Source organism: Takifugu rubripes, chromosome 9 (assembly GCF_901000725.2).
Source record: "Takifugu rubripes chromosome 9, fTakRub1.2, whole genome shotgun sequence".
Classification (NCBI taxonomy): Eukaryota; Metazoa; Chordata; class Actinopteri; order Tetraodontiformes; family Tetraodontidae; genus Takifugu; species Takifugu rubripes.
Window position 1 is genome coordinate 10238238 of NC_042293.1, and position 26527 is coordinate 10264764.

General features: G+C 43.0%; 1 protein-coding gene across 8 annotated transcripts in view; it reads right to left on the bottom strand.

Moving 5' to 3' along the window:
* The window catches only part of megf11 (multiple EGF-like-domains 11), a 51891-nt gene that overhangs the window by 14425 nt on the left and 10939 nt on the right, over window positions 1-26527 (bottom strand). For 4 of the 8 annotated variants that reach the window (XM_029842349.1, XM_029842355.1, XM_029842350.1 and 1 more), the window contains 10 exons: window positions 25308-25416; window positions 24051-24152; window positions 23631-23731; window positions 19832-19924; window positions 19675-19695; window positions 4722-4968; window positions 4510-4630; window positions 3568-3704; window positions 1481-1693; window positions 930-1104 (listed from right to left, as the gene is read on the bottom strand). In XM_029842349.1, coding sequence (XP_029698209.1) covers window positions 930-1104; window positions 1481-1693; window positions 3568-3704; window positions 4510-4630; window positions 4722-4968; window positions 19675-19695; window positions 19832-19924; window positions 23631-23731; window positions 24051-24152; window positions 25308-25411 — 1314 coding nt within the window. In that variant the 5' untranslated portion in view covers window positions 25412-25416. The remainder of the gene's footprint in view (window positions 1-929; window positions 1105-1480; window positions 1694-3567; window positions 3705-4509; window positions 4631-4721; window positions 4969-19674; window positions 19696-19831; window positions 19925-23630; window positions 23732-24050; window positions 24153-25307; window positions 25417-26527) is intronic. The other 4 variants (XM_029842356.1, XM_029842353.1, XM_029842352.1 and 1 more) reach the window with 2 other exon arrangements.

Below are 26527 nucleotides of genomic sequence, written 5' to 3' on the forward strand. Positions count from 1 at the left end.
GCAGGTGGAGCAAATTAAGACACAGTCTGTGGCCCTGCTCCGCAGCCCAGTTCAACACAGTGACGCGCTGTAAGACACAGGCAATTTCCACTGTAATGTAATGTTGGCAGGAACGTACCCTCTCGGCCTCCGTTGCTCTGTAATGTCAGATGGCACGACATGAGCTACCGTGGCAAATCTGATTGTTACCCAAGTAATTTGGCAGGAGTGAAATAACACAACATGGCAGGAAAAAAACACTAAACCGAATGGGCTCATAATACGGCTCTAAGACTGCCCCCTCTCTCTCTCTCTCTTTTTTGCTCGACAAAAAATAGAAACATTTAGAAAAGACACAGTTCTGATCATCAGTGCCTGACAAGGGTTGAACAAATCATTAATCACTTCGCGAAACATTTCTTTCAGGGCAAAAAGAGCACATCCATTTTAAGGCAATAATAAAATGCTCCTCTAAAGTGCCACCAGGACCTCTCCCAGAACGTTGCGGTCACAATGATGTAAATATTATAATACGGACGCAAATAACGTGAAACATGATTCAAAGCAACAACCTTTGAGAGCGGTGCATGTATAACACAAAAACAAAAGATTTTGTCGTGCACACCCAACAAGTGTGTGCAAGTGGGTCAGTGGTTTGAAATAGGAAATTTACAATGACATTGTATTGAAAAATATAGCCCAACACCCAAAACTTACTGTTTGTTCAATCAAAACGCAGATCGTTTTTTAGAGATTAATCTGCAAACCCAAGACATTTCAAATTTCATTGTTTTTACTATTTTTCTTTTGTTTTCTCCTCCTTTGTCTCCTGTCAATGACTACAGGCGTATGGATGTTTTCATGAAACCATGTCACAAAGTAAAGGTCAAATCAAAATAGAAACACAAACAAATACACTTTATAGCAACTGACATGAAGACTGTACTCACCATGAACCCGGGGGCACAGACACAGGCACCTGTGACTGGGTGACAGTCAGCTCCGTTGCTGCAGCTGCAGGGCACCATGCACGCTTCTCCGTAGTATCCAGGTGGGCAGGTCTCGTTACAGTAGAGCCCCGTCCAACCCCCAGTGCAGCTGCACTCACCAGAAAGTGGGTGGCAACTACAGCACGATAAAAAAAGAGGGAAGATTAACAGACAGGTGAGACTCATGAGGATGGTCGGGGAGGGAATATGGTGAAAGAAATTCCATCCATGTGGCTTCAGTCCTTGTTTCAGGTAGATTATTTTAGGCAGATTATCATTTTCTCCTTTCTGCTTTAATGTGTTGCATGGCTGGGGCCCAACTCTTGCATCACCACCACCACATGAACTATGAATGCTTGTGAAAAATTCTGAATGAACGGTCACAATTAACAACTGACTGGATGACTTGGCTTGGAGGAGTCAGACATGAAAAATGAGAAGTGGGATGAATATAAACTCCTTAGTCTTAGAGAACCAGCCCAAATGTGTGGTGCTGCGCAGATCTCACTCACCTCACGGTGTTGGTGCTGTTACAGGGGCAGTATTTGTCACAGATGAGGCCATAGAGACCCGAAGGACAGAATCTCTCTTGGCAATTAGGGCCTTTAAAGCCAGTTTCACACAGACAGGCACCGTTGATATGATGACACTTGGCTCCATTCTGACACTCACACTTTTGGTTACACTGCAGACCGAAGCTGCCCATGGGGCAGTCGTTCTGACACCTGGAGGACACAAAGCGCTATTTTAGTGGGAACTACAAAAACATCGAGTACTCCAGTTGACATGATGACCCCCCCCCCCCCCCCCCCCCAAATGTTATACCATCCGAAGCATCAAAAAATGAAGGTTAGGGCTAAGGTTAGCGAACCCCAACCCTCAAGTTTCATCACTTTTTGATATAGACCCTTTGATAAAAATCAATACCACTGCTGACACATTTGTAATATTTGAATATGTGGGCCACTCCAAAACTAGTTATGATTAGTCATGGATAAGACTTCAGTCCTACAAGGGTATCTGCAGAATCACTGTCTGACATGTGTTAGCTTCATTAGCCAACCACATAAAATTATATTGTGTGTTAGAAGATTTTATGTCTAACTGTAAAGTTGGACAGCAGGAATGAACAGCAGGAGGATTTCATGAAGCACATTTTCTTGTAATCTACTTTGATCCATCCATATTCTGTGTTTCTATCTGCCACTATCTTCTTTGCCTATCAGTCCTGATCAGGGTCACACGGATGCTTCCAGGAGCCAGGCAGGGGTACAGCCTGGACAGGTTAGCAGTTTACAACAGGAAATACACTGTTAACTCAGATACTGAACAAGAACAGTATTTAAGTCTCACTCAACTCATTGTGTTTGTTTCAAACTGTAAAAGCAAATCAGTTTAAGAAAATCCCAAAGAGGCTTGGAAAGAACACTCAAACTCCACATAAGCACCACACCAACTTTTGCTATGAAGTGACTGCACTAACCACTGCACAAATGTGTTGCCACAAAATATGTTTTATTTTTTTTATTAGTTTAATCTTATATTTATCACAAATGACATAACTACCTCTGGTTTCTTTATTGTGTCTGGAGTAAACCACCGCATCATCATCAGTCACTGAATTTAGAACTGCTGTGGAATTTCTCCCCACGAACCACTAAAATAACAATTGATTTCCCCCCCACTGAAATATACGGATTTAACTATAAAATCCAGATAGAGAGTCTATCTCAAGAGCCTAACAGAGCCATTACAGATAGCTCAATTATATAAAATGGACAAGATATGTTTCATGTTTAAATTATAACAGCTATAGTTTTATCAAGGGACGATAGACTTATTATACAAGACGGTGGGGCGGGGGGCAAACACCTCTGATTATTCCTGGCTGGTTAATTTACCTGCCACTGACAGAATGAATGAGGGCAATTTTGCAAAATAATAAAGTAAAGAAAAGGTCTTGTCAATGAAGTGTTTCCATTTGAGAGACAATTGCTTTAGCTGAACTAATAAACCCAAGCTGCTCTGGGCCTCTCCTGCAGGCACGGGGAACTAAAAAGATCTGAGGATTTCAATGAGGCCTTAATACAAGCCCATTACTTATAATTAATGAGTAGGATTCAAACAGCGTGTAGTCCATGGTGAGATCAATGGACATGCTGGGAGTGGAGGAGGATCAAGGCTTTAGACATGAAACTTTGCCAGCCAGCATAAAGCATGGGATTAATTAAATTGAAAAAAGAAATAAAAGAAAAAAAAAACAATTAAATGCACCAAATCCGCATTCAAAAGACATAATGGATATTTATAAACACCATTTTTCTTGAGTGAGGAATCATCGTGGCATTAATTTCCTCTCCTCACGGAACAGTCAGGTTTTGGGCTCATTTGCATGTCAACAAAGAGAATAGGTCAATGAGTGAGGTTTTTAACTGCCAGTATGAATCTTCCCTTTGCATTAATATATAACATACACTGCCATTGTCTGGATTGTTTTCAAAGTAGCAACAGTATGAAAGTTTGCACAGAGAACCTCACAGAGCTTTTGTGCATAATAGCTGAGCTGCCAGCATGCCAGGGGTCGCTGCTCCATCCATACCTGCGTCCACTGAAGCCAGCGGCACACTGACAATTTCCTGTGATGTGATCACACACGCCGCCATTCCGACAGGAGCAGTCCTTGCTGCAGTTGATGCCATACTTGCCGAGAGGGCACGGCTGGGTACAAACGGAACCCTTCGAAACAACAGCCAGCAAGTTAACAACTTCAGCCAAATAAATTAGCAGCAACCTCTAGACCAGGAAACCTTATTTACACTTACCGGTACATTATTAATCGATAGTTGTATTATAGTTTTGGTCTGTGCGACTGTTTTAGTCTAGAGTGATTCCTGTTTAGTAACCTCCCAATTATAGTACAGTTGCACTGGTATTGTAAAGCTTTATTGCCATGTTTTGGCTGGTATTGTTGCTGTCTTGGGTTTACAACAATCAACCAGAACATTACAACCCATTGCCTTTGTCACAGCATTACAGAAATGGCCAGATGGCCGCAAATTGGCGGACAGAAATTTCCACAAACACTGGTCTGGACATCGCCAAGTGAAGAACAGGACTGCAGTAGTGCAGCATCATGCAAGTGGAAATGCTCCCAATGATGTGCGCCAAAGAGTCATAATACCACATAAAGAAAGTGGTCTGTTATCTCTCTAGTTTTTGGTTTGGGAGTCAAGAGTAGTAAAATTAGAACGATGGTGGGCAGAGGTCCAAGCAAGTGCAATTAAATTGGCTTTACCTTTGACATGATGCAGCACGGCTGAAAGTTCTATAAATAGTCCATTCGACCGGATGGCTTTATTGAAAATTGATCTTAATCACAATGGGTATCTTATTGTGGTGGCAATTGCAGATATTGATTGAGGCTTTAAATCTCAGTCTTTTCCCTCTTTTTTTCTGAAAAACAACACCAGTATTGATTCTGTGTCTTAACTGTGACCAGGAGTCCTGAGCCTCCCTTCCTACCACCGCTTGTGTGACCTACCGTCCACCCAGCAGGGCAGGAACAGTCGCCGGTGATGTGGTGGCATGTTCCTCCGTTCTGGCAGGGGCAACTCTCTTCGCAGTGAAAACCGTGGCTACCCGAGGGGCACCGCTCGCCACAGCTGTCACCACAGGCGAGACAAGAATCACAAGCATTCTTCATGGAAACTACTGAGGATAGTACAGAGGAATAAATGAGATGCCGGTACTCACAAAGCCCCCGAGTACCCAGGTGGACAGATGCACTCTCCCGTCACGTGGATGCAGGTTCCACCATTGAGACACTGGCAGGACAGCTGACATGCCTTGCCATAGTAACCATGTTCACAGGGCTCCTCACAACGCCATCCCTGGTACCCGTCAGTGCAGACACAGGCCCCCGTGATGGGGTTACACTTTGCCCCGTTTTGGCATTGACATCGGTTGCTGCAGTGTGGTCCCCAAAAGTCGCTCTCACAGCCTGCAGGCACAGAAAGAAGGGACATCAGAATATTCACCAATCATGCCAAACAGATTATAGCAACAGAAGAAAGGAGTGGTCTGAATACAGAAATCAACTATCCTACAGCGTTTCCCAAGACATTTAGCTTCCTATTTGGCCTATATAATTCATTTTTGTTTACAAAAAATATCACATTTATTTTGTAAATATGGTTTTCAGCTTAAATCTTGTGATATTCTTATTATTTCCCCTGTCAACGGTTGCTGTCAACAAATCCCACGGAAGTGCACGACTCAAAAGAAAATGCCTGACATTTTATGCCTCAGCGGAGTAGAGCTCAACTGTCACCCCCAAAAACGATTAAAAACACATCAGTGCACTTATTTCTTCATTATGAAAACATCAGCACTTATTTGGAGTCAGCCCCTCATGCATTTTAACATGCCATCAACCTAAAATGGCAGCCAGCTCACAAACAAATCCCACATCTACTGGAGATGGGCCTTTCCAGCTATGTTTAAGAAAGAAAAAACTGCCTCCTGTCTTTAAAACCCTCCATGTCTTCACTCCTGCACTGGGTCAGGCAGTGCATGTAACTTTTTATGCCCGCAGCAATGAAAACAGAGTTCTCCATCAGGTAATCATGTCAGACCATCACTGGCACATTTACAGACCTTCAAAAGTCACGAAAACACGTGAAACCCTTACAGAACAGACATCTAGACGCTGTTTCACTGTGAACACTGCAAAGAGCAATATGCCACAGAACAGAATTCACACCCCGTCAGTACGAGCCTTACAAAACATTCATCACAACATAACCGAGTGAGTAAATGAAAGTTCTGGATGGAAAATATGTCCGGCAATAAAGAAAATAGCTGTTGTACAGCCTGGTTAACGAAAACAGTGAGCCAATTAAACAAATTGTCTTTGAATACCTGAAGAATAATTATTTAGTGGACAGGATATTCCTAATAAATATTCTCTTTCAATGCATAATGACCAATACAGTCAAGCCTCATTTGCATTTATTCATGTTTTGAGGGGGTTTTCTGTTTATGTTGAATTGGTTCGATGTCTGGGATGAAGCAACAAACTAATCGTGGCTGTAACGTATGTACCCTTCCTTTCTGGTTGAGGAGACCAGAACAGTAATTATTATCTACAGCTCATTTCCACCGTGACTCCGTCCCTGGACCACAAGACAAGCAGCCTTCAAGTATAAACATACTCTATTTCATCTGGGGTGGATATCTTATTTTAAAAATGGGGGGAGGGGCAATAAATAGGACATTTTCTCTACTCCGAATTTGTCTCTACTACTTAGCAAAAACTGCATACTAGTGGGAAACTGGAAGGGAAAAAAGAATTTCTAGCTTCAGTCTGTTTAGAATAATTGAAAGGTAAACAGTTTTTACTAAGGTAAAAGACAATGCACACATAAATAAAGTCAAGTGGCCCCCTGGGGGCTCCAAACGAAATTTCTCATAGGGGGGGTGCCAGCACTAACCACAACACCGCAGTGCTGCTCTGTGGATGGGATGTTGTCAGGAATATTTATCTCCTCATTCGGGTTGAATCCATAATGTGATTTGAGTTACTGCTTCTGTCATTTTGATCGTTGTTTTTAAGTCTAACTCTGCTTCCAACACTTACCTTTAACCTGATGCTGTATAAAATCCTGTCAAAACTGTCAAAATTTGAAATGATATTGCACACTATTTTCTGATCCAACATAATTGGACACTTGCTCGGAGCAGCATCAGTTAAGCAGCAGAACAAACCACTGTGAGGCAATTAAATTTTTTTTTTTTTTTACAACTACACAGAACAGTCGTGTAAAAATTGGGGGAACCAATTACTACTTTCCGGGAAGTGTTTATGGATCTTTCACATTCATAAATGTCTTAATTTTGTCTTTTAATGAGTTATTTATTAGTTGTGTGATGATCCCAATATGTGCTGCTTGTTCAAGCAACTGACTCTCTTTAGTTTTGTTTTGTTACAGAGTCCTGGGTGATCAATTGTGCTTGACCCACTGGTCCCTGCACATGAGTGAAACCTATCAATAATCGTCACTTTGGTCCAGTTCTTGGCTGTAGTTAATGGTGGAGATTTTCCGGCTCACACTGGCCTGCAACGATCATCGACGTGGCTGTGACCACAGCCCTGTCAGAACACCAGCCAGGAGCACATCATCATCATCATCATCATCATCATCATCATCATCATATTTCTAAGTGAGACTGGCACAGAAGCTTTCAGCCCCTCCACTGAAAGAAAATACACTCTAGTTGATGAGAGCCCCATTTACTGTCAATTAAGGTCTCGTTAGAAAGAATCAAATTTTTACTTTGACCTGATGCCTTAATTACACCTGAAGCCTGTTTAGGACCATTGTCCTGTTGGAACATTTAGCTGTGGCCAAGATCCGACCTTCTAACTAATTACTATACAGATATTCCAAAGATATAGTAATGATTCCATTACTTTACTGCTTAAAGCATTAATTCAACAAGAGCCTCGCGGCACAATAGTACCCGTTTTGGTCGTATTTCCAACCCTCACAGGAGGCCTTTTGTGGTCAGGTGAAACCTTTTACCTTTTGTTATCTTTACAAGGAAAGGACAGCTTCTTTGTTCAGGTAATGCAAATCATGTTGAACAGAGACTTGAATGTGTGCGGCCCCATGCTCTTTTTCTAACTTTCAAAAGGACAAAATTGATCACATTTTTAGAAAAGTGCCACACTCAGAACATAATTGTATGTGCTTACATGCCTCCCCCCATCCTCCCAGATGTCCAGTCCAAAAATTTTAAGTTATTTGGGAAAAGGTTAAATTGCCTTAGCAAAGCTCGAGTACCCACATTCCTGAGACGATACGTGGCGCTGTCTGTTTGGAAAAAAACTGGTTATGACACACAAGCATGAAAGCAGATTTTCAGCACTGTGTGCAAGCACCATTTATACGAGTGGTTGGTGCTGAGCTGGGCTTATACGCGGACAGTGCTGTCACAAAGTGGCAGTCCGAGCACTGCCTTGTGTCTTAACAGCGACTGCCTGTGTCGCTGCTACATAAAAGCCCAGCGTGAGATCCAGCGCATCAACCAGAATAGTGAATAATCCACTATTGATCCTCACATCATTGTAAACTGTTGAAAATGTAAAGACCCCCACTTCCCCCCCCCCCCCCCTCATCTGTCAATGCTCACTTTGCCAAAGCTGTGAACTGCTAGAGTGGGAACATAATGAACCCTGTTTTGTGGCAGGCACCAAAGCCTCTTTTTCTAGGTACACAGCAGGAAAATGATCAGCCCTTCTTTGATACAGACAGGTCTGCCCTGAAGGGGGTCCTGAAACACTGGGCAGCACAGTATAACTTCTGCAGTTGATGAACCAGAGGCCACATTACGGGCCCCGTATTGATTTGATCTAATCGCCTTCTGGCCTCCAGTCTGGCACGAATGAGTTCCCTGAAGGTTGGAGCTGCTGCCACGCAAACATCTCTGGCACATTAAATTTGAACTGAATGCAGGTCGCTGGGGTAAATGGGTGTGCAATTCAGCTGCAACTTAGTTTAACACAATACAAGCATGAATCAGACCTCCCTAACTCAAAGAGCACAAACAGTACAACACATTGCCCCTGACTGGAGGCACGATCGACCTTGCTGTCAGCTTCAAACATCTCTATAAGCACTTAAGGTCACACCTAACTCACTGTTGTTCCCAAAAGAGTCTCTTAATTTGCATTTGTGTTTCTTTAGCATGTTAGCATATCAAACTTTAAACAGTTGGAGCCTGTGTACACTGAGAGCAAAGCACATTATTTTGTCTTCTTCCTCCAACACGGGGGTTGTGCAACTTTAATCATTGGTCCCCCCCAACCCCCCAGTTCTAACAGCATTTAACTGTGATTAAAGGGCCAGGGCTCACAATGAACTGCAGGCAAAAACAAAGAGAACTGGCGGAGAAAAGTAGCATGTAGCACAAAGCCCCAGAGTAGTGAACAGATAAATTGACTGAGGCCCCTGTGGCCTGTGGTGTACCGACAGCAAATCCCACATAGGTGTGAAACTGGAGAAGCAGAAATCCTGCCCATTAACTGTTCTGGCCTGGGTCAGCGGGTCTAACCACAGAACACATATGCTGGGTTTGCAGAGCTCATAATGCATAACAGTGGCAATGTGGATAACCTCACACACAGGGAAAGGGAACATTCCCAAGTTGCTCGGTATAATCCCCATGGCTGGAACAAAACAAATCACGTTGAGGGGCGCAGCGCATAGTAAACTTCGGAAGGTGATGTCCAAAAGAAACAGGCTGAGAGAGCCAACGAGGTGGCTCATAGCTTTGATGTGTGCTCAAGGGTATGCACAATCAGGAGACGCTGCAACCGGATTAAAATCAAACTCCCTTCAGGAGCTCATTCTCTTCATAAGTTCTCCTCGAATTGGGCAAAATGTTTGTTTTGGGACGTGCACCACGGAAAGCTTCAAGAAGCTCAGCACAAGCTCTTGGAATGGCAGAATGGCTTTCACCACTCAAGAGTCGCTGGGTCGGTTTGAGCGATTGCCGCTCGGGTGTTTTGTGCAGGCAGTCTTTTGCTTCTTTTTTAATTGGGAATTATGAAAACTAAAGTGATTCTATAAGAGAATCTGGCCTATCGCCACAACTTCCCTCCCTTCAGCCGATTTCACACCCTATCACATATCCATTAAGCTCTTACGGTGTTTACCCCTGACAAATCACGTGTATGATATATTAGAAGACAAAATGATTCGGCTCCTGGGAGCACTTTACTCGTCAGAACCTGCTTAGAGGAGCTTGTGAGAAGGAAAAGCGCCACGACTCATTTTTCACTGTGAGATTCACTGACTGCCTAATGAGCAGAGAACAGCCAGAGAACAGCCCAGAGAAAAGCCTGAGTCAGGCTTTCCCCCCAGAATTTCTAAATGAATTTCCCTTTGTATTGTCCTTTTTCACAAGTGATTAAGACAATTTTTCCAAGGCAGCTTAGCTGATATTTCATATTCTTCAGTCCAAGTGAGCTTTTTGTAATAGGAGCCATTCAATAAAGGCCCTGCTCAACATTCGGCAATTCATCACGGCTCAATGACTCGATGAGGCAAACTAATAGAGTGAAAAGCAGACGGGACTGGGCCAGGGTCGAGTTACAGCAATGATTGTTGTGTAAAGCTGTAAATTTGCACTGAATGATAAATGTCTCTTTGTTAAACTTGCAGTGGTAAAGATGCCAATACTCTGTGAGATAGGCCCTTCTCTCTCCTCTACGGCCTACTGACACCTATTACACTCTTATTTATTACTCTTTAGAAAGCCCAGACATGGGGAGAAAACGGCTGTGATGCATCCCCGAGCTTGACGGATGGATTCACGAATGTACAGAAAAATATGCCAATAGCCACGGGGGAAGTTCTGCTGTATTGGAATTGTGCTGCAGCCTCTGCTGTGGGGTGTGTCGTTTATCCTGCCCTAATTCATCTTCGCCGAGCCCTTCTGTGTACATGGTCCCCCGAGGGGGACCGTAGCACAGGATCAAACCCGCCACATCAAAACAACACAAGCAAAAACAAAAACCTCAAAGAAAAACTTTGCCTGCACAGACGGGTCGATAACATGGACCTTCCCTTTCGTCCGACCCCTAAAGTCAGATAAGCAGCACCAAGATCTGATTTCTCTGATCTGACCCTGCAAAACTGCCGAGTCAGCGTCTTAATTCTTTTCAAGGCAGTGTTTTCCAGATTAAGATGACTGATCTGCTTCATTGCCCTACAGAAGATCTGATCATCTGCTCAAGGTCTCCCCAGGATGTGAACCAGGATCAATACAAGTCCTGCAGGTACCCGACACCTCTGCGGTGCTTCTCTAACAGGGTAAATGGCGCGACTGTTGATCAAGACGAAGTTGTTTCGTGTGTTATACTAAGTACAGCATGGTGTGGCCAACAGGCGCAGCCTCTTCTCACTAATAAAACAAGCTGAACTGTAATGCAGACAGGCTGCGAGGTGTCGCCTCACCCCCGTCTCTCGTTCAACACATTACAAGGCTCATGAAAGCTTCTGGATCAGCAAAATGTTACACAGCCCACTGCTCCTCGCACATAATAATCTAACCTTCAACCTGTCCTGCAGAGGGGGGAAAAAAAGCTCTCTTGTCACAGAACGCAGCGCCAGGACTACAGATGAAGCCGCAACTGCAGGGAATCACGGACAAATCAGATCAGTCACATCGAACAACAAAAGACAGGGGAGAAAACCCACAATGTCAGGCCAATAAAAGCAGATGTTGCCATGCAGAATTTGCACACATTGATTTCCTTTTTTCAATTATTTATTCTGATTAGGAAGAAGTAGGCTGTGCCATGGGGCAAGAGCAGTGTCAATCACAGGCCTGAACACACGGATGCGCGTTCATAAAATGCCAATAGGGGAGCCGCAGCAGCTTCCACTCATCAGCTGCATCATTAGTAAGTTAGTGAAGCCTCAAGGCCTGGCATTGTATGCTGCGTACTGTATAGGATATCCACGTTCACATAACGGCCATGGTAGTACTACTAAGATATTAGTTAAAGAAAATGGCACATTAGATTCTTTGTTTTTAATAATTATCTGGCAATAGTAGATATTCATTCATTAGCAATTAATATGAATAAGCCATTATCGATAATCATATTGATAATTACACTATATATACAACTCCAGAAAGCCTGAGCTGAAGTGTTTGAAACATTGAAACATCACAATGGAGAAGAGCAGTCAACTTGAAACCATGGCCGTCCTACTCTGCTGTTATAAATGCTTCACTTTACCCCTGCAGATTCATTGAATTCTGGATTAATTGCAGACTGTAGACAGCCAATCTTTATGTATATTTCAGCTAACATTTGTCCTCATATGTAACATTGAAAGACGGGTTTCATCAGCGGATCTGAGTGAATACAGTTACTCTGTTGTTAGATAAGGATTCGCCAACAACTCAGGATAAACATTAGTTTATAATTGTAACATAATCAGCATGTTAACTGTGACAAAAATGTTAATCACTGTGAAACTTTTGTACAGTCTCTGTTTACTCTTTGGATGATTTAAGGACAGGGTCCCTCTGGAATCTGGAACATCACCAAATTTGAATCACCTGTACCTTTGCCCATTGTCAAAATTTTCATTGAAATCCATTCATAACTTCTCAGTTATTATGAGTTATGTTGCTCCCAATAATGCAGAAAAAAGCCAGCCCTCACATAAGCTCCTTGGCAGAGGAAATTAAGTCAAAATTATGTATTTTGACTCATATAAATCCTTAAATTAGTTAATCTAAAACGTTATGTATGATGATTATTGCAAATAAACCTCAAATCACATTATAGAGCGCAGCATGATTTCTTATTATATACTTCTGAAGCTTCACTGATCAATCATTTTGTAGTTCTCTGTCCTTAAATATAAATATTCATATTCTATGTCAATTCAAATTGTATCATCACTCCACATATTCACCAAATTATCCAAACAAACACAGACACACGCATTCATAAGGATAATTGTTTCTTAATGAGCTCAAATAATGCTGATATTTGTGCATAAAATGAATTGACCTCCAGCTTAATGACAATGTATCATAAAGTTATTGAAATTGTCAGAAAACAACATAAAGAATACAAATGTACTTTCTAAGCCATTAGTTTAGTTAAAATAGGGAAAATTATATATAAACCACTACTAGAACTGCTGAGTTTTTGAGAGGCTTGAAAACACGTCAATAGAAACAGTTCAGTTAGAACAATATGAAAAGAGCAGGAAAACATCTCCAGTCTGACTAACACGGGAATAGTAGTGGCTTTTTCTTTTTGCAGACCCTTCTGACATGTCTCGCAAAAAATAATTTAAAAGTTAATCTCAAATGAACTGCTGGCCATGAAAGCGGCACTGTTCTTTCAGTCCCTGAAACTCAAAAGGCCCATGAATTATTCTGCCCAATTCTCAAAGTCACAGTGAAGAATATACAACAGCAATTTTGGAATATTGTGTGTGTGTGTGTGTGTGTGGGTCTGTGTGTGGGGGGGGGGGTGGTTACATCAAAGAGGCAGCTGAGAAATTAATCGAACCATCTGGGAAGAGCAGGAGGTTCCAGCATGATTCATAAATCCTGAATCTCAATCCACATGACATTTACTACCAGTGACAGAACGACCTTAAAATAGTTATGAGCTGCACAACAACTGATCTAATCACTGGTCACTTTAGATTTGATTGAAGTTGTCTACTTTAAGGACAGAAAGACGACATGGGGGGGTCCACAGAGGCAAAGGTATTGATCCGTGGACCTTAGCCCTCAGTTCTCTTCTGCGGTGGTTACTACAGTAACAAGTTTGAGCAGCGCAGTACAATGAATGTTGAAGGAGTGAGTGATACCGTGTCAGGTTTTTTAGCTGATCTAATTTCGGGGGGGGGGGGGTTCATCATTCTGCAGGCACCTAAATATGTCAGTCAGCATTTTCTGACCTTTATTCTTTTAAACTCAACAGGAAAGTTTTAATGAAGTGTACAATGAAGAACAGAATGTGCTCCCACAGGTCCGGGATTTAAAAAAAAAAAAAAAAACTGATTTAATATTGTTTTCCCTGAAGACACCCCCGCGTCGTCTGCACCCGCCAGCCTGATCTTTGTGAAAAGCTCTACCACCCTATTACCGTAAAGTAATTTTCGATCGCTTTATGCACTGGGCAGATTGGATGCATCAGGTTTTTTCTGCTAATAATTACATTTTCTGCATTAAAAAAAAAAATCCTCTGATCTTTATCATTCAGGTGCCCTTTTGTCGATGTTTCAATCGCAAACTTCATCTCTTTATACCGCTCGGTACCCCCTAGCTATGTGATAGAGTCTCGTAGCATTTGTCCTTTTCCCTTTTCCTCTGTGACTAAAGCCACCAATTTAATTGAATTTCTGCGCTTTTAATGTCTGCATTACTCTAATCAGAGAAGACAAGGGTAGAGGTGTTTATCTCAACCTTGGTAAAATTAGCAAAGGGTATTCGTAGTGAAATGTTGTGTTAATGCCTTAGGGGAATGAAAGAAAAACACTATTTAGCAAGATCAGAACTTTAGCGTTGATAAGCTAGTTAAACATGCTTACACACTCTTGAGTGATGTGCTGAAATTCATTAAGGACACAGGACAACGAGCTGTTTCGGCTAAGGTAAATGTGAACATACTGTAAATTTGACCTATCGCTGCCTCCTCTGCTTTGCGAGTAGACAGGATGTATCCGTCACAGACTGTACAAAGATGCAGCTGCCTCACCGAAAATAAGATCTAAGCGTCCCAAAATCTCGGACACACACCATGTGATATAACCTTCTGAAAGGGTGCAATGACTGCAGGCAAGGCACAACACAGTGGAATGCAAAATACATCCCCAAATACCCTAGGGGCCCGGAGGCAAATTTGATTAAAAGTTTGTTTTTCTTCACTCTCAACAAACGGAGGAGCTCGTCGATGCGGCACCGACAGTTAATTGGACTTGGCAGGGCCACGAGTTCATTCGTCAGCATTGTGTTGGGCTTGCCTAAGAGGAGCAGGACAATCGATGTCCCTCAGGACGGCCTGTAATCACTGCAACACTCCAATGAAGTCCAGGGTTAAACATCAGGAGATTGCAGGTGCACCAGAGGATCTGAGAGAGACTGCTAATATTCTCCCCAGTCCCAGAACAAAACAAGGACACAGCACCCAAAGGACAAGGATGATCCAAAGAAACGGAATTGGTGCACATAAGAGTTGGGGGGGGGGGGGGGGGGGAAGTCATGCAGGTGTCAATGAGTAATGTTTTACTTCTAAAAAATTCTCTGCGAACTTTACACGCGCCGGCTACAGCAGCAGCCCCCTGGCAGGGGTCAGAAAGTTCAGTCTGATGGTCTATAATATGATCACCTGGAGGCTAAAGCAGGAAAAAAGAAACAATACTTCTATCGCTTTCCTTGTGAGATGTATACTGCGGTCAATCCTAGAATTCAAATCAAGGACAAGCGCTCGACCAATACTCTGCTCCTTATGACACATCAGGGAAAGGAGATGATTTTCTTCCAAATGTGCAGCGTGGCTCTGCTGAAGAAGCAGCTCACTGCTAATGTTTGGGTTTCCACACGGTCGGTGCGACCCTAGTTTCATTAGTATTCAGTTAAAAGCTTAACTCTATAAATAGTTATCACAGCATTTCAGCTATTTTAAACGTGCTGACCTTCCTTTAAGGAGAGGAGATAAGACCTTATAATGTCCCTATTGAATCAAGCCGCGAGGTCCAGCATATGGACCTCCTGAGTGTTTCAGGAACCCCCATCTATCTGACTCGCTATCTCTGCCTAACAGTGCACACACGCTGACGTAGAACCGGACTGTATCGATCAGTGGGATTGGACGTTTCAAAAATGAATGTATCAACCTCGCATTCATCACAACATGCAGTGATATGCACCTGCTTCTACGGCATTAGTGAAAATTACCACTGACTCTCTTCCTTTCTCACACACAGGGAACGAGGGAGAGAGAGAGAGAGAGAGAGAGAGATCGTGCCAAAGGTAATGGAGCAGTAAGCTCTGGGGGAATAATAAATCCTGGTTAAAGGGGATGGTACAAAAATCTTCAAGCTGGGCTACGTTCATCTGCATACTAGGCCAATGAGGCTTGTATAGGAAGAAAAGGTCTCGATGTGTGTGTGTGTGTGTGTGTGTGTGTGTGTGTACCAGACTAGCCACACTGGTTGTTTGTGAGCCGATAAATATTAATATCCCCAGATCGCCAAAAATCCGCCGGAGTGCTGTCAGATGAAGGTACAGTTAAAGTGCTTCATGTGCCACCGTTTACTGGTTGGACTCACCATCAGGCGCCATGTGTTGATTTACACCCCCAGCAATTTACGACTCGGGCAGAGAAGGAGCGGATGCATCTCCAGACGTCTCTGCAGGAGTGTGAGTAGTGGCATCCACGCAGATCAATATGTTCTGTTTAACAGCTGGAACATCTGCTTTGCTTTACTAAATGGAAGCAGGAGGCTACCTTATCTTACCGTACCTTAGCTTTAAAATGAATCAATGGATTTTTATCATAATGCTAGATTATTATGGGGCTTTGAGGGTGTTTTTAACAGCCAGGAGTTAAAGAATCAAGCTGTTTCTCTTAAGTGACCAAAATAAAAAAATAAATAGTCGTGACGATATGAAGGGCAGTTTTTTGTTAGTTTATTTATCCTCGCGGGTGCCTGAGAGGAGCGACTTGTATTTATGGTGTTGTACACATTCCCCACCATAAATTTGTGATTCTCTTTCTGTAAGATTCATAAGGAGAGTTGATGTGGGAGAAAGATTAAAAGCCGGAGAACTTGATTGGTGAAACGTCATCTGCAGGCGTCTGACAGACAACGGAGGTGCGTGTGGATGTGCTGCTAGGACTGGACGGTGAGGAGCCATCCAGAGGGGTATTTACACATTATTCCCAGACGTTTTTACATTTGAAAACAATGTGTAAATTCAGAGATGGTTTCCAGAGGGAGTTCACAGAAGGGTTTGCTTGGAACTTCTAACACTCTTTCTTTTGGTCTGACTGCTGCTTTCCGCCGAGTCCGTGATGGCTGGAGCTTTCGTCATCTGTCGTCTATCATCCGCACTAAGTCCACCTTCAAGAAAATGATTCAATATAATAATGAAAAATCTCCACGCCTGGATTAATAAGCAGAAGCATGTGCTTCCTCCCCCTTTCTGGTGCAATACCCCACAAACAAGTGTTCAAAGGCCACATTCATCAATTAACCATGTGTAAAGCACCCACAGCAATGGCTGCCTTCCGATCTGAATACATTAGGGAGGAATATGCTACCCCGTGGACCGCCACTGGCCAGCTACTTTAGATCTGGCTGTGAACTGTGATAGATTTCTTCTCAGAACTGGAAAAAGCTTCTTGGCTACCAACGTTAAACTACCCAATGGTAGGACTGATGCTTTTTTTAAAAATTGCTCCACAAGTGGGTTAACAAATGTACTGCATTGGGAACAAAAACCAAATATTAGGACAGAGGGAATAAACACTGGAAAATCCATATTTATGTGGTTTATGTTTGCTTGTGAACTGGAAACATGTGATTATCCATCTGAAACGCAAAGGATCGATGACGCTGCCTCCTGGCACCTGCTATTTTCAAACTAAATGCACCTTGTTCGCTGAAAAATCTTTCTCTGTCATTCTGCTTATTTGAAACCCGTAATTACCGTGTCATATACAGTACACCGTGAACCTGGGTGACGGATTCATTGGATTGGATTAAAGGTTTAACAGAACACAGGCTGGATAATTTCCCTGCAACTTTAGCAGGTCTACTTTCAAACTCAAGAAACTCATAAGACTCTAAAAACGCCGATACTGTTTTTGTATTCAATAAGCCCGTAATAATCCAGGAAAATTTGATTTTCCTTTTCATCTCTCACTGCTTCTCTCGTTTTACGGCTGCTTGTACTACTCTTCTTGCAATCTACAACCAATAACATCACAAATTGAGCAAATTTCAGCATTAGATAGCAGTAGACAAAAATGCCTTAAGACATACTGTTAAGTCCCATAAGCAGAGCTCCATCCATCTGAATTGCATTGCAAAAAAAAGCTGCTGGCTGGAATACTTTCATCTATTTTTTACATTTAGACTCCAGGGAAGAATTGCCTGACACACCCTACAAACAAAACAGGGAATGCACAGTAGAACAAAAGTAAAACGCTCCACTTTGATAAAGAACAACAAGCTCCGAACACAGGATTTAAAAAGAAAACTAACGAAACGTGAGCAGGTGCGTATCACCGCCGTGTTTGAAGGCTCTTAACTTTAACTTAACTAACACCGAAAATAATTTGATGTGATCAGTGTGACGGTGTTTAAGGCCACGTTCCCCAAAGAAAACAGCAGCAACCAACAACAACAATAAATCATTCATTACTCTTTTGGGGGGAACAAAAAAATCCAACACATCCCCAGCAAGAATGCTCCAAATCCGCGTGTGATAGATGTAGAACAAGACAACACTTGCAAACAACAGACAAAGGCTAGCGCTCTGTTTTTTGCTGCTGGAATCTCCCGGCGTGTCCTTGAGATGAGTTTAAGACACTCCAGGAGTTGAAGCAGGTCACAGAGCCGGTCTGGTGGGAATGCCGCCTCGGGCCAGGAAAGAGGATGAAATGTTTTCTGGCTACAGCAGGTGGACAGCAGCGGGTGAAAACAGACAGCATCTTCCTTCAACCCGCAACTTACTGACTCTCTCCCACCTCACCGCCTTCTCCTCTTTGGCCGCAAACAGTCCAGTTCTTTATTTTCACCACCTGACCCACATACAAAACCGCTTCCTGGAGGGTGTTGCTCCAGAAACCAGGTCCAAGCCTTTGATCCAGCTCCAGATCACTGACTGAAAGGCTGTCACTTCCACTTTAGGCCGTTCAGCATCCCACGGTATAGCTCTCATTTTCAAAGCCTGGGTGACACGCTTTTTAAAAAAAAATTAAAAATTAAAGTTACCCTCGCACATTTTTCACAGCATTTCAGCCTCAAAACCTACAGCCATACGCAATTGGGCTTCAACTAAATGCAGCTGAACCGCATGGGGCACGAAATAACAGTGGCGTACGTTGCCATGACGCCTCAACATCTGCGCTCAATGAAAGTAATAAAAATGGCAAAGTTAAAGTGAGAGACATAGAAAAACATGCTGGGCCATTTATACAAAAGAAAATAGGGCAGAGTTAATTTAAAAATTGGCACTCATTGCTCATTTCTACAGATGAAAGCTCGTAAATGAAAAAGCCTGGAATCATGCCTGGTATGGAAATCCAGAGTTATGAATAATGCCTCTTTCTCAATCATCAAGTCTGTTTTAATAAGGTGGATCAGCCCAGCACCTGCAGGCTGAGAAAGCACCTACGGAGGCACTCCTAACAAACTGAAAATTGGGCAAAAGTCCTTGAGGGAGGTGGGGTTAGCTTTCACAACATCCTTGTGGGTGCCTCGCTGGTCTGTAAGGTGTGAGCAGTGGGAAGCTGCTCAGGTTTGTCATTTATGCCACGAGTCCACCGCAAATGTGCCAGCGCTGCAGCAACAGCATCTGATTTATGCCCGGTTGCTAATCAGGGAATGGCTCTCTTGCTAATGAAAACCCATAGATCTGTACAGTAACCGTGCTGATATGATTTCAGCTGTCATTACTCATTTCTAAATATGCAATAGAGGAAAAAAAATAGCTCAATACAAGAGGAAGCAGACAGTTGTGGTCGTAAATATTTGCACAGCAAGTTTTGACTGAAGGTCATTGAACTGTAGGAAGACCCTCACCTTCACCCAATTCCTGCAGACATAAATATCACAAAGGAACAGATTTTTTTCTCTTGTTTGGCCAGAGTGATGCTTCGGCATTTAGCTGATTGCCGGGTGGATATAACTAAATCCACCCTCCTACCTGGAGTCGAGAGCAAAGAGGAAACCCCAGAAAAAGAAACGGCGGCACAGCCATCGATCCATAATTCCAGCGAACCAGTCATGTGCGCCAGTATAATCATGATTAAGCTAGCAGAGAGCTTGGTGGACACAGGAGGTTGCAACAAGCCATCCATCCTATATATTCATCAAGCAAGTCACTTCCACTTCCAGTAAATGAGAATGAATTCATTGTGGCTTACCTGTTCCGTTGGCTGTGTTTGCTAAGAAGAGAGGATACAAACCTGAGCAGCTTTGAGACGGGCGTACAAGTTCATTTGCTAATCTAACTGGCTTTTTGGCCATTTAGGAACAAATTTTGCCTGACTAAACACAGGGTTAGGAGTTAAATGCACTCACCACTTGAGCAGTCCAAGCCCCCCCACCCAGGCTCGCACTGGCACGTGTCAGGAGACACACAGCGTCCGTGGACGCACTCCTCCGTGCACAAAGCTGATAGACACACAGAGATAATCCCAATAAGTGGAGGGCCTAATTCAGTTAGCATACACACGCACATACACACAGAGGATGAAACATCATTAAAACACCTATAAACAGTGTAATGAAATATGCCAAGACAACAGCTGATCGAGAATGGCCCATAAAATTAAACACTCAATATCTCCCTGATATAATCAAGGGGCTAAATCTTTACCGTGGCACTCATATCCAACATCCATCTCCACTCATTGACACGGGGCTAAATGATTTTTTAGGAGATTGACTCTTTGGTCAACATCTCTGTTTATCACATGGCTTAACTTTTCACAAAGAGCTGTTATCTGCAGGCTGATCCGTGAAGGAACAAGCTGTAAATCCTCTCTAATTTGATTAGCCAGCGCTTTATCATATAGCTATGCTTTAATGTAGCACGTTCAGGCACCGCGATGTTTACTAAGTGAGCCGTTTTCTTGATCATTCGTATTGAACAACAGTGCCAAATTGATCGGAGTGACATCAGTGAGCTCAGGAGGGTTTTCACAAGAGTCAGAGGACCTTCTCTGCTTGGTAATAAAGTGAACCAAGAGGAATAAATTTTCCTTTTTCCCTAGTGCAGGGCTTTTGTCTATAACTCCAAAAGAAACGTATCACAAAAATAACCATCTAGCATGAATAAATGGCAGCTAAGGTCAGCAGGACAAAGACGGAAGGGGCTTTATCCGAGAAATGATCCGGTTGTGCCAATAAGCAGAGAAAGAAATCCTGTCCAGTCTGAATTGGCCCGCCACTGACTCAGTTGGAGGAGAGATGATACATGGTACAAGGACAGCAGAATTCATTCATACTTCATTCGAGTTACTTTTCTATTTTGTTTTTTTTGTTAGGATCAAAGTGGAAAAGGGGCATGACGGGGGCATCTGCGAGGTTCTTTTAAACAACTTAAGCCCTGCAGCAGGTTAGCAGGAGTGTGTGCAACACAGCCTGCAGAAAAGGGAGGCTAGCTGGGAGCTGGATGCAGGTTTGAACACAGTGATAATCTATAGTGGTAGTCGACTATATCGGGCTTCGATCAGGATTTACTGCCTTCAGGAGAGCTACAGTGGGGAGGTTGGGGGGAAGAGGGGGCACTCCAAACACCCACAAGTAGGCGTCAATAGCAAATTTACCCCACAGCCCAAAAAAAAGGTAAAAGACTGAATAATTTAGGTCATATTTTTGAGCTTTGGTGAAGAAAAGCACCTACTTTTGGCTAACCAGAGCGAAAATAGGCAAGCGGCTCAAACATTTGTGCTGAGCAAGGTGTAAGATCGAATCCGTGTAATCAATGAGGTGAGCGTATGCAGAGTACTCAAAGAGGAGACGAATTCAATGTCACCACGACGGGTTGATTCCGTTTACGTTCAATCAGCAAATTCTGATCAGCCAGAACAGGAGAAATGCTAATGTGCCACATCCTTCAGCAAAGAAAAGGAATATGGAAATGGAGTTCTGAATGTGGGAGAAAGGACAAAGCACTCCCTTCTCCTGAGATCTGAACCTGCTGCACCGAAGGGATGGCATAATAAAGTAGGAGGTAGGTCTTTCATTTTAATTGAAATTCATGAATCACTGTGCTTAACTCATGTCTGAGGAATCTGTCGGAAAATTGAGTCTTTCATCTAGATAAAAGGCTAATCTATCTCATTATGCAGAGGTGTTATCAGAACAGGGAACAATGGCGCTAATTGGTGATTGTCAAGCAATGTTAATACTGTAAATTTAATATTCTGGCATAGTCAAATGTCTGATAAAAGGTTTTTTTCCCTTGTTTTTGGAGGGCTAATACTGCAATCAGGGGGGAAAAGACCTCCCATAACATTTGTGTTTGCATTTGCTTTTTGAACTAATCTTTTTAAAACACTTTTGCTACAGTGAAGGGCAACACATCGATCCAACCGTGATAAATAAGTCGAAGAGATACAGTATGCTCACAGAAGAAACTCCCCCCAAAGCCTCTTCCAGCAGCTTCTGTGCAGCATAGCGAAGATCTGTCTTAAAACCGTCTTTAAATTTGCAACAAAGCCACAGTCTAAGGCGCTGGGTTCTTTTCTTGAGAGAAATCTCATCATCATCGCCGCGATCATCAAAACCCAGATGCGCGATGCGTGGGCATACTTATGCGTCGAACTTTATCAAGATCTGACAAACACTGCTGCCAGAGTCATTTTTAGAACGACTCTGCGCCGCCGGTCATGTCACACAGGACCCATTTGGCCCAAAATGTTATGCAAAAACACGGTTTTGTGCCCCCCCTCCCCCAGAACCTGGCAGCTTCTGAACGTTAGCCGCCATTGCCATTAGAAACCGTTGTCATTAGAGCTGTCATTAGCACGTAACCCTCGCTTCCTCTAATAATTATGCTTCTGAGGAGGGGAAATGAGTTCCTCACATCATCTACATGGGCTAGTTGCAAATTAAGGTAATGACTTACGATAGATCAAAGGTCAGCGTATTAAAAAGGACCTCTGGTTGGAAACTTTAAGCTGTAATTAAAGGGCAAGTTATCAAGAAGAGCGGGGGAAGTTTGTTTTTGTTTTTTTCAAAAATTTGAAAGGACAAAAAAAAAGAGGCTTAAAGAAATTATCTTATCAATTTTATAGAAGATTGAATTTTACTGTGCAGAAAATGAACAAAACTCGTAGGGTTAAAAGGTCGCCGCATTATTTTACTGCATGAATTAATGCAACGCATAAAAGTGGCCCGATCCGCGCTAATTTTGGGGGTGATTTACTCCGTAATGCGCCCTTTTGTCACTGCTGCAAAACATCTCTGGGAGAACAAATCTCTTAATCCCGGCGGTGAGAGCGTTGGGATTAAATGGGGTTGGAAGACTGCAAAGGCAGCAAAAGTGAAACTGCCCTCTTGCCCTCCCCGTCAACACAGCCTTCCCCCCGTACCGGAGTGAGGGCTCCACATGTTTGTGCTCAGCTCGTCAAAATGGCAAACCTGTTGGTAAATGAAGGCCATGTTTGATATGCTTCTCCATAAGCGGCACATTTATCTAGTTAATGTCCTGAGTAGGCCGTTAATGAACAAGCGCCGCCTCTGACAGTCAAACGTCCTAATGAATACATTATTGATCATTCTGGGATTCCATCGTCAAGACCCTTTGATAATTACACCGGTTGTTATTCTTTGCTGGCTGTCTTCCCTGTCGCTCTTCTGCCCGGAGGCTAGGAGAATCTAGACAAGGACAAGCTTGGCTGTGGTCAAAGAGCATACCTACACGACTGCAGTTAGCATATGTGAAACCCATTCAGGCTGCAACAGCGGTGTGAAGAGACTGAATTAATATTCGGTTCACGCCGCGTCTCTGAAAGAATATACGGCTACTCATAAATCGCCGATCATTGGGAGTGATGACTTTTTTTTCAAGCATGTTTTTTTCTTTTACAGGTTCTACCTGCTCCGTCTGCGACCGACCCTCCTGCCTTAACCTCTACTCATTGTGTCTTCCAATGTTAACTCATGCTCAATTGTCAGAATAACAAGCACGGTGGTGGCAGTGGGTATTTCGGAGTTTTACTCTGGAGAGGTGGGGGGGGGGGGGGGGGGGAGTCGGTAGCGAGACGCCCACAGCAGCGTGGATCAATCGTAACATTTTCATCTTTTCTCTAAAGGGAACCAACCCCTTAAGTCATCAACCACCTAAGCAACACAAATAAAGGATACTCACGGACACACAGGTCTCCACTCTCAAAGTAACCAGGGCAACACTGTGAGCGGCGCCTATACATGGTCCGCACTCCCCGCCGGTAAGCCGTCTTATAGCTGATCCTGGAAAAACAGACGCACCAAGAGAGCTACGTGATGTACTTTTCTGAAGGGCAGCAAAATACCGAGGTGTTGTTGTCTGAAATGGCAAGTTTCGAAGGAAGAAAAATAGTCAGAATGTAGTGTTTGGACAGCAGAGACGTCTACCATCACAGCAGGGGGCCGGCAGAGAGCGCTTAATAAGATCATTTTGAACGTTTAATGTGAGACGATTAAAGAGTCAACATCCTGTCTGGGACAAAACTGCCAGACTAACCACGTCCTTCATCAACAATTCTGCTTTTGGGAGGCGGTAAAAGGACAAATACAAGGACAAACTCACCTATGCCTGGTGCATTTAAACCAGTTGAGGATGTCAGTGCACCTGGTGTAGTAGATCTGGTCGAATGGGTGAGCGTAGGACTCCTGCACGGTCACCGCATAGCTAAGAAAAGAACAAGAGCAAAAGATCGAGGTGTTAAGATGTTGTACAGGCTTATTTATGTACTAATTTAGTCAGAAAATAATGTCATTGCTGATGCAAAAGCTTGGACTATTTATATGATATTTGTGGCTACAATGCAGACTGTGGTCAACTTCAGACACTCATTTATAAATCTGAAAGAATCAATAAAATATGTCGGTCTATACATTTAAAATTCATACATATGTTTGCAGACATTTCAGAAACTGCATTTTTCATATTTAAAAATTAGGTTTTAATTCCTACACTTATTTCCACTGGTGTGGAGCCCTGTGAGAGGGTGAAATGGACAAGGTGCAGCTATCTTCATATCTCAGTGGTGGAGGTGAGGCTGTAGGGATGTGCTGAGTGCTTTCAGTTCCTACATTGCTAATTGCAACTAAATATCCACATATGACTATTAAGAAGAATGAGAATTAGACCGCGCATCAATAAAAGATGGTGCATTTAATATAGATTAAGACTGATTGAAAAAAACCTCACGTGTGTCTGACACAGATGCTGTGCAAATGAAAGCGGTGCCGTGACTTTGATATGTAAAGGAAAGACATAAAAGGACCTTTTCGCTGATTGATGTTTGCATTCCAGTAAATGCAGCCCGATGAAGGAGACCGGTGGAACTCAAAGCCAGAGAATGGTTTACATAAGCAAGTCATTTCTCTGCCAGCAAGGTGGATGTACGGTCGCTAAATACCTTCACCTTGGTCAAGCAATGATATAGATAATACATCTTCTCAGTTTCCTTTCCTCCCCGTTGCATTGAAGAGAGAAATTATTCCTGCAGATTTCTCATAAATGACACCGCCCAGCACAACTAATAATTATTCAGGCTCTATAGCTGTCGTGATTGATTGGGATCAGAGTACACTGATCAATTTGCCTGCGTATTTCATCCGAAGCTGCAGTCCCTCCCTCCTCCCTGAGCTGGGTGTGTTGAGCTAAGTGAGATCAATAGTGCTGTATGGATTTTAAGGAGGGATGTTAAAGCTAAATTAAGAGCATTTGTAGCTGCTGCTGGAAAAGTTTCAGGATCGGCCGCGTCAGTCCCGGGTGCCAGAGCTGTCATCGACAGCAGATTATCATTCAGATTTAACCTCATGTGAGGGCTGTACTCACCTCTCCCAGTGGCTGCATACATTAGGATCATCCGGGTTCAGAGTCCATCCCCCAGTGGCCAGCAGGACCAGCAACAGGGCCACTATGGCAACAGGGAAGCCCATTGTCACTGTAACAGGAGAAGGGATACACCGTGATTGTGTGTTTTGTGTTTGCGTTTAAATTTTACCCTAACTGCTGATAATCTGTAGAAATTCAAATATTTTTGAAGTGTGAAACTGAGTCGTACACACATGCTGTTTAAACATTGCCAAAAATGTTAAAAAAAAATAAAAAATCAGTCAGCAGCACAGAGCAACTATTGGCCACCGAACCCAACTGGTTATTGTGAGAAGTCAAAAAATGTATAATTAAAGGAAACTCTAGAATTGGAAGAAAATTAGCAAGGGCTGACGGTGGCTAGCCTGGAGCTAATATCTGCATGGCAGAGACAAACAGGGACTTTCTGTTAGCGAGTGTGCTCGGAGTCAAATCTCCTGAGAGTGTTCGCTTCTTTTGCAATGCCATGAAAGGAAAAATATGCAGAGTGGATGAATCCCACCCACTCATGAGACTGACAGCTGCTCTGTCATCAGCAGCTCATTTCATTAGATGCAGGTGGAGGAAGCACCCACATCAGTCCTGAACATGATGGATTTGCCACATGTGTCGGTCTTACCTTGGCAAATCTGAACGCAAGATTAAAAAGAAGTATGTGATTGACACTCTACATGCTACATGCTTGAGGTCAATGGCTGCATGCCATTGACAGTTACATCAAAGATTCATGTGTAGTGATCCATCTGAGGGTACCTATTTGACCTCAGAGAATAAAGAACCATCTCTGATTATGACATTGTAGATGATACATCCACCGCATGAGAATATAAAGAGAACAGTAACATCTCAGTCTTGTGTTGTAGTGTATTAACCGTACTTCTGCTAAGTTTCTGTGTTCTAAGACTTGTTCAATATTTCTGAGTGCTCTTAACCAATAACACGGACATTCACATGTGCAGCTAATCTGCTGCAATGATGGCTGCATGGAGTTCACTCACATGCGAAGGGAAAATCAATCAAACCTGCACTCATTCTAAGTAGCAGCTCACCCCGACAGGCGATAGAGTTGTGTTCATTTCTTTAACTGGATGATTAATCAAGACACACATATACGAGGCACCGTTGCTTTCATGGTCAAGACCCTCTCTGAAAACAGTCCTCTTAAACTCTGCAGGGAGGCT